General features: G+C 37.8%; 1 protein-coding gene across 1 annotated transcript; it reads left to right on the forward strand.

Moving 5' to 3' along the window:
• The first annotated feature begins 6,354 nt into the window (after positions 1-6,354).
• On the forward strand, positions 6,355-8,481 carry LOC18011538 (TIR domain-containing protein). Its single transcript, XM_006395658.2, has 5 exons — positions 6,355-6,403; positions 6,514-6,683; positions 7,692-7,885; positions 7,969-8,196; positions 8,289-8,481. Exons 1-5 carry the CDS (start codon positions 6,355-6,357, stop codon positions 8,479-8,481), a joined length of 834 nt encoding a protein of 277 aa, XP_006395720.2.
• The last annotated feature ends 713 nt before the right edge of the window (positions 8,482-9,194 follow it).

The raw sequence follows: 9,194 nt of genomic DNA on the forward strand, positions 1-9,194 counted from the left end.
AACAGAGGAGCCAAGATCACAATTTACCGAACAGTCAAGGTAACATCTAAAACAGGATTTAGTGTCATACCCTTTGTTATGTATATCAGTGATCTAGAGACAGAGGTGATGAAGAAGAAGAAAAAAGAGGATATAGGCCATGTAGGTATACATACAAATACAATATGGTATTAATTATCCGCATTACAGCCAACTTCCAGATACGAGGTTTCCTTCGGAATTCGATATAAATATCATTATTTTAATTAATATTACAACAAATTGGGATATTTTTAAAATGGTTACTAAACAGATCTTTAAAAAAAAGCTAAAATGTTTGGATGCAAATAATAAAATGCATTTTTTTAATAGTATAGATTGATGTGTATTTGAAGTATTTTCCACAGTTCAATTGTTCAAATTAGATCTTAAGTTTTCTTCAACTTTCATATTTGTTTTGATTATTTTAAAATAAGTAACGCCACACAATATATTGATAAATGATAATATTCAAGGAAATGAATCTTTGACCAAACCATAATTAGTTTGACTGTACTTCTAGTCAGTTTAGTGATTTACCAATTAGATATTATCTTGTTTGGTATTCTTTTTTAATTTAATTTCGAAATGAAAGAAATTAAGGAAAGAAAATCGTATATGAATGACATAGAAGGTGTTGATACTGAGTATCACACAAAGAATTTAGAGATTTTATAAGTTATAACTGAATTCGATATGAGCTGCCTATGTACCCAAAAGAGGGATCAAGTCATTCATAGTTCATATTACACAGAGAATAAGAAAAAGATGTGTTATAGGTTTTCTGCAGAGTTGTGAATCCCCCCTTGAATGAACGAGGAGCTCTTTATTTATAGAGGTTGAAGTCGGTCGATTTTCCTTTTCCTTCTTAACTTGATAATGCATATTTCTTTATTTCTCGGAGTAGATAAGAATAACTTCCGTTTTTCTCAGGGAATTATATTTTAAGAATATTTCCTTTTTGCAGATAAAATTAGGAAATATTCCGCGAATGTCCGGATATAAAAACCGACATTGTAAATCAGTTAATGGGTCGAATGTCTTTCAGATATGAACCATCGTAAATCGGGATCAATTGGGCCGATCTCGGTTCATACCGGACTAAACCGGAGGTGCGGAGTACACCACCAACAGTAAGCCCCCCCTCAGTCCGGCGAAAGAGTATGTGTAAGAGTTCAGCGGATTTCATGAGTATTTTTAGTCCGGTATGAATTGAGATTGGAGACTTGTGAGGCTGTTAGCTCGGCTTATAAGAGTTTCAACTCAAACTATTGCGAATTGCGATAACTCGGCTTACATTTGTGAGTGTTGTGAACTCGGCTTACGGTGCGAATCTAAGGTGTTCGGCTTAATTTGTGCGAGTTAAATGAACTCGGCCTTGGGGACCCAAGTGAGCTTTCTCGTGCTGGAAGAGTGAAGTTCGATCTCTTGTAAACACACGATACAGACTCAAGGTTTCCTAAGTCCAATCAGAGTGTGCGAGATGGGCTCGGCTTATTGTTCTCGGTGACTTAGGAATATTAATGTGCGGGACTGGCCCCGGCTTAATGATGTGGAGTTTACCACGACACTATGTGGGTGTTAGCGAGACGGATCTCGGCTTTTTAGGTTGCATTGTTGAGAAATGCTATCGAACAACTGGCTAGGAAGTCGATATAATACCGATGAGTTCGGTTGGAACTGCAAACATGTTAGTTCGGCTTGGAGGGACATACCCTGTATTTCTGAGGAGTTCGGTTGACGAGCTTGAAAAAACTTTAGTAGATGAGCGTAGTGTAGCTCGGTAGAAGAGGGTGTGTTGCTGATAAACGGTTTGAAAATTCAAACTAACGGGTTGAAAGTGACAAACTGAAACTCTGAATAAAGGCTGAATCTGATGATCTAAAATTCTGAGCGAAAATCTGAGTGGAAATAAAATTCTGAACCAAGCTGAATTTTTTAACCAAACTCAAATTCTGATTCAAAACTGAAATTCTGAGATTGACGAACGGAAGTTGATGACCTGAAGCTGAAATTCTGAGCCGAACTGAGTCTGAATCAAAAATGAAACTCTGATGAATTTGGCGAACTCAAGTTGACGATAAAACCGAACCAAACTGATTGAATTGAATTGATGAACTGAATTCGACGAACTAAAACAGAGATTTGAATTCGACGAACTTAAAGTCTGAGCCGAGCTGAAATCATAACTTAAAACCGAGCTGACTGAAGCTTTGAATCGAAACTGAAAGGCTGAACTGAAATTCCGGAGAAACCTCAAACTGAAATGAAATCTCAACTTTCTGATATAGAACTTGACGAGCTTGAAGCATATATAAAGAAACTAAGGGACTGAGGCTGATGAAATGTATCAATAGCAAGTGTGAGCACGGAGATCGTCTATGGAGCTTCGGAAAAGCGTCTCTTTTTTTTTTATCTTTTTCTTTTCTTTTGCGAACCGTAGCTCGGTTTTAAGGGACAGACCCTGTGAGAGAATGGAGAATATTATTGAATAAAACAAAGATCTCGATTGATGATACCTGGTTTCGAGGAGTTCGGTTTGACGAACTAATGGAGTTGGGGGAGCTCGGTTTGACGAACTAGTAAATTTGGATACTAGCGGGAACAAGATCGGTAACTTTTCCTTCCTCTTTGTTTTCAATCCCGAGCTTAGTATTTCCATGTTGTGTTGTTGCTTTGAAACATCTGGTTTAGTTTGGTAGGCGAACTAAAACCTTGAATTTGACTCGGTCTAGTTAGTGAAATTGGACACTGAGGAGTGTTTATCTGGGATGGTTTTGACAAGCTGGAGCTTTTGATAATATGTCGTTGCTTTTGTGCTGTTGAAACGTCCTAGCCGGAGCCATTTCTTTTTATAAATCCTATGATGTGTTGATAAAAATTGTGAAGATATCTATCCTCTTAGAGATTTTGGATCATAGTACTTAGTAAAGAAGATGACTTAGCTTTTTGTTGGAGGTGCTTTAATGTTGAGCTCGGTGGAGACGATGTCAATTGCGAGGCTTTATGATTTTCACAGGTCTCACGCAAGGTACAGTACTGTGAAGTTGATGAGATCGACAAGATAATGTCAAAAGCTGAAGTCTTTGACGACGTTCCCGAACTTGAACATAGCCGCTAGAATTGTTCCATTGAAGATATTATTGTTGAGATCGAGCCAGATTAAGCATATGTAGAAGTCCAGCTCAGCTGTAAGGAATCTCCGTTGAGAAGGCATCATGAGGATATCATCCAAAGTGAAGATGGTGTGGGAGATGGATTTGGGAAATCCGAGAGGGAAAGCTGCGCCTGCCTTTCTCGCCATGGTTACTGAAGCAAGGAAGCGGAGAAGGTCGTGGAGATTCTTTGCAAGCGATGGGTAAAAGATGGAGACAACTAAGGTCGGAAAAGTGGCGGTTCGTTGGAAGCTGCAGATTTGGTCGGAGATTCACCGGATTTAAAATGTTGAATTGATCAGAGCTGTGTTTCAGGTTCACCGTTGAGGAAGGATCATGAGGGGATTGTGGAGAATGGTGAGGAATGGGCCAAAGTCTTCACATCATCTTGGGCCATAATATGGGCCTTAACTCTCATGAATTCTTATGGGCCAGAAACCTAATTAAGCCCAATAGAAATGAGATCTGATTTCTCTGCAACACGATTTGGTTTTGGTGCAGGTGCGGCGGTGAGTAGCGGTGGCGAAGTCGGAGCTCCTGGAAGCTCGAGCGGTGGTGGCGACGAATGATTGGTCTCAGTGTGAGGTGCCTCCTAGCCCCTACTCCCTCCTCTTTTTTGTTTTGTTTTTTACAAACGAGCTTGGCTGCTTCCTTGATTCAAGTGGATCGTAATTATCGGTGGATTGGATCTTCTTCTTCCTTTTTTTTTTTGTACTTTCTGCTTTTCTCTCGGCTTTGCCTTTGGTTTGAAACTTCTCGTTCTGTTCACAGAAATTATCTCATGTTGCCATCAATCTTTTTCAGTGTTTGAGGAACTCAAATTGTGTAGGTCGATGCCTTGATGAAGTCATGAGGTTGAGGAGATGTGTTTAGAGCTTGGAGATCGGAGAGCGACGTGATGTGAAGGTCAGGTCGGAGATTGACGTGATGTGGACAGTAATTCACCGTGATTGTGCTTAAATCTCTTTTGCATAGAACCTTGGCATTAGATTTAACTCGGTCGTGAGATTTAAGTTTCATGAACTCCATTAAAGATCCGAGATGGCAGAGAATCAGTAATGGTGGAATATTCATCAGAGTCATCAAATCTTCATTGAAGAAGGAATGAGTTTTGCTTCGTCCTCGTGAAAAAAATTCGTCCCAGATGGTAGTGAGCTGTCTCCTTGCCCCTACTCCTCCTTTCTTTCTTTTTTTTTAAAGAAAGACAAGCCATGCAGATTTGAGAACTCGTCTGTGCAGTGGATAGTAAACACGGAGCTCGGTTTAGACTGAATCAAAGAGTCAGAGAAGCGTAAGTGCTCGGAGCTTGTGTTTGATAAGCTTAGTTGAAGTTTTAGAAAATCGGAGCTCGGAGCCGGGATTCTTCATTAGCGTTTAGCATTGACGGTGGCGTTATGTTCTCGGGCTCTTGAATCTTGAATTAGTCTTCTCTTTGGTTTCTTAGTCGGAAAGTCAGATCGTGTGAGTTGACAAATGAGGAAGGAGTTCGTGTTTCGGGCTGTTTGGAGAAGATGTTGAAGATTGATGAACTGAGATAGAGCTCGTTTATCAAATGCCAAGCTGACGAGCTCAAGCAGAGCCGACGAACTCGAGCAAAGTTCGCAAGAGATGAACTGACTTGTTGACATAATCTGGGTGATAGCTTTGGTAGAGATTTGAAATCTGGCTTTGAATCTTTTATGGTCGAAGCCCTTGTGAACGATCTTCTTCCTTTTGTTAGAGAAGTAGTTGTTAAGGACTTCTTTGTGAATTGTGAACGACCTCTTCCACTAGATTTTTGTATCTCTTCTTCTTCATTGCATTGGAAACCTTGTGATATTTCAGCAAAGGACTCCATAGAACGCTGTATGAGGTCGTCGGATTCACAGTTTATTAAGAGCTTGGAATTGAAGATCTAGAGTAGCAGAGCTCTCGTTGGTTTGGCGAAATTTTGGAAGACATGGCGGAGTAGTCTACACCGGTCTCTCGAATTCTAAAAAGTTGAAAAAAACATGTTTCTCCTGTCCATGGAAGAAAAGACTGGTAAAGAGACCATATAATTTGATATGGTTCAACATTAAATTAAACCAGTTGGTTTATTGTAAACCAATAATATACCAAAACCCTAAGTAAATAATTAAACATGAAACTTAGCTTTTGTGATGAAGACGTTCTCGGTGGTATTGTCGAAGACCCATGGTTGTGATTGGAGAATGGAAACATCGATTATGTAGGTTGATTTCGACTTTTGTGAAGTCCTCTACTTTTTGTTGTCATAGTGTCTGCTAAGCCTGCTATATTGTACGGCTATGAAAAACCCAAAGGCTCCTTATTCCCTTGTTTCTTCTTTATGGAGTAAAGCTAAACATCATGTCTTGTATTTTGAATGGAGAACATCTTGAAGAGGACGACATGATTTTGACGAGATTATAAGTCGGAGATACTGCCAACGTTTTTTTTTGTTTAGAATCTTCGATCCCCTACCTGGCGTGCCAATTGTTGATACCGAGTATCACACAAGATTAGAAATTTTATTAAAGTTATAGCTGAACTCGATATGAGCTGCCTACGTACCCAAAAGAGGGATCAAGCCATTCGTAGTTCATATTACAGAGAGAATAAGAAAAAGATGTGTTCTAGGTTTTCTGCAGAATTGTGAATCCCCCCCTTGAATGAACGAGGAGCTCTTTATTTATAGAGGTTGAAGTCGGTCGATTTTCCTTTTTCTTCTTGACTTGATAATGCATACTTCCTTATTTCTCGGAGTAGATAAGAATAACTTCCATTTTTCTCAGGAAATTATATTTTAAGAATATTTCCTTTTTGCAGATAAGATTAAGAAATATTCCGCGAATGTCCGGATATAAAAACCGACATTGTAAATCAGTTAATGGGTCAAATGTCTTTCAGATATGAATCATCGTAAATCGGGATCAATTGAGCCGATCTCGGTTCATACCGGACTAAACCGGGGGTGCGGAGTACACCACCAACAAAAGGTAAAGGAAATTCCATTAAATGCAATGTGTTTTTATAGAGCTCGTTACCTAATAAGCAATGAGAAAAGTAGAAAACAATGGAATATTTTCAAAGACCACAATAAATGTTGAAACAGTCAAACAACTATATAAGCATTATATTAAAAACTCAAAAACAATATTCAAAAAAATTTAAGTCAATTTCTCCTACTAATTTAAAAACAATGGCATCAAGAGCAACATCCGTTTTCCTCCTCTCCTTTACGCTATCTTGTGAGTTTTTTTTCGTCTTTATAACTCTATTTGCGTAAATCTGAAAACTAAACTAACTACAAAACATCTTTCCATATGGTTATGAAATCTTATCACTGATAAACATGTAGGTGCAGTCATGTTGCTTGTAGCGAATGTATCAAATGCAGAGAGACCTCTCAATTTGCCACCATTATGCGGATCGAAAAGTGATTGCGAATTCATATGGTGTCCTCATGGAAAAGGAGGAAAAGGAGAGTGTATAGGGTGGCCGTGTGACACAACGGAATATTGTATGAAGGTTGTTCGTTGCGATGCAACACCAGGGCCTTATTGTATGGAAGGAATATGCACTTGTTAAACAGAAACGCATGGTTTGTATGAAACTAATAATGCATTAATGGAATTAGATAATTTTTTGGGTAATTCTGTTTTCTGGAACAATTTAGTCGAGGTATAAAAACAAGAACATCAAAAATCTTGTTGCAAGAGGTTCAAATTCATGAACACAGAACACTTGAGTTTTATGATCAAGTCGGTGCCATGCTTAATATTATACTAGTTAGGATGCTAGTACAATTTGTTTAAAAGGTTTGATATTTTGGGAAATTAAATCACGAGGATGGATGAACGTAACGATATACGACTGTCTTGCAAAACAGGCAAAAATAATGATATATGTGTTATATGATTGCTAGTGTCTAAGCTGATGTGTTAAATGTGTTTATAATGTTTTGATGGGTAGAGATAATCTTCTCATCGAGCAAAGTCATTACTCACCCTTTTTTTTGCCGTTTTCTTCACGTTCGGATGGAGAGATCTCGAGTAGCTGCTCAAATTTGTCTTGCTCCTTGGTTTTACTTCCTTATTATGCAAAGAACAATTTTTTTCCTTAAATCTTATTTAGTGGGCTGGTTTTATGAGAGATTTCGTATGATGTTTTAAGATTTGGTTGTTTTTTTTTATTTATGAAAAGACATTTTTTAAATAAGAATGTCTTTTCCAAAAATTGATAGTTTACGGAAAAGAAAATCAATGTGGATTAAGATTATGTTGGGAGATGCGTGTTATACACTGGTGTACATGGGATGATTAATATTTCGTTCCACGGAAGACTTTTCAATACAATTAAAAAAAAAAATTGGATGTGCTTTTACTGTCAAACCTCTGTAACGTGAATGGAATCAGAAATTTAGAATTTATATACTATCCTTTATCAGCATTCCCAACATTTCCACTTACATTTTCACCGATTCACTCAAAAACAGTTTCGAAGGTTCATGCATGTTAATTACCTCTCTCCCCGAAGATAACACATCAAGTGTTCTTGAACTACCGAGGAGACCAACTGCGTTACAACTTCGTAAGCCACCTCATTGATGCCTTCGAGAGACACGGGATCAGCATCTTCGTAGACAAATACGAGATGAGGGGTAAAGACCTCAAAAATCTCTTTGTTAGGCTTAAGGAGTCTAGGATCGCACTGGCCATCTTCTCTACCAGGTTTGCATTATTGTATAATAGTGTTCTTTCACGCTTTTGATGAACTATAAGATTCAAGAATCGTAATCAATCTCGTCTTATAGGTATGCGGAGTCGAGCTGGTGTATGGATGAGTTAGTGAAGATGAAGAAATTTGCGGATAAAGAAAAGCTGCAAGTCATTCCAATCTTTTACAAGGTGAGAGCAAGAGACGTGAGAAGACAGACGGGTGAGTTTGGTGACAACTTCTGGAAGCTCGCGAGAGCTTCTAGTGGAGATGAGATCAAGAATTGGAAGGAAGACAAGATGGGTTTGTCGCTCAAAGACATGAGGTACTTACTTCTTAATCACATTCCTTGTTATTCTTTTCCTTCAAACTTCTGATGGATGTTTTATGAATTATATACTTTTTTATATATGACAGCTCTGAAGCCGATTTTGTCAAGGAAATTGCTAAGGAGGTTATGAGAGTTATAACAGCAATTGGACTCGAGGAAGAAGAAAAACATCTAGGGGGAAAAAAGAGAAAGGATTGCAATCGCCTATGTCAGCTTCCTGATTACAAGAGGGCCAAAACCCAAAAAGTTGTGACGCAAATTAATTTTTCCGTATTTTGAATTGTAATATTTCACTTTTTTTTTTCCTAAACGTGGTTTTGTTTATAAAGGTACTTTTGTTGTTGGTTTTTTTTTTTCTTCTTATCGATCTTGCTAATGAATATTTTCGACGAAATTAGATCTATTGTGAGATTGATCCTGAAAATCCACAAAGAATCTCCCACTTTACAAATGTTTATCAAATGTTTACCTTAGTTCACCATTCTCCTATATCAATATATTTCTCGGATACATATCCACTAACCACACACATATGTATTTGACAACAAATCAAAATTTTTGCTAAAATGGCGTGTGAAATGGTTTGTACCAAATTTCATATTTTTTTTTCCTTTTAAACGGACGATATCCAACTTCAGCTCCAACGGCAATCAAGATTCAAGAAGATGACAAATCTTTAGAGCCTATGTCTGTATATGAGGCTACTTCCCTTTTTGGACACTATATTTGGTTTAGAGGTGTCTTTGTATCTCAGTACATGTATTATTTTTTTCTAACTGTTTGTCAATCGACTTAGGTCATCTGTTTTTTTAATTAATTCAATTTTAGTCATATAGTATGATGCATCGATAAAGACTTTGCCGCATAAAGATTTTCACCATCAAGCATCCTTCATCACCCGCACATTTTTATAGTATTTTAAATTTTGACGGCATACTAGCATTTGATTTTTTTAATTAATCAAAAAGAGGGATGATGGCGCAAAGATGCTT

Source organism: Eutrema salsugineum, unplaced genomic scaffold, assembly GCF_000478725.1.
Source record: "Eutrema salsugineum unplaced genomic scaffold, Eutsalg1_0 scaffold_6, whole genome shotgun sequence".
NCBI classification, from domain to species: Eukaryota; Viridiplantae; Streptophyta; class Magnoliopsida; order Brassicales; family Brassicaceae; genus Eutrema; species Eutrema salsugineum.

Coding starts and splice junctions, on each gene's coding strand:
- LOC18011538 (XM_006395658.2), top strand. CDS start 6,355: ATGGCATCAAGAGCAACATCCGTTTTCCTCCTCTCCTTTACGCTATCT. Junction 6,404..6,513: donor CCTCTCCTTTACGCTATCTT/GTGAGTTTTTTT, acceptor ATAAACATGTAG/GTGCAGTCATGTTGCTTGTA. Junction 7,886..7,968: donor CTGGCCATCTTCTCTACCAG/GTTTGCATTATT, acceptor CTCGTCTTATAG/GTATGCGGAGTCGAGCTGGT.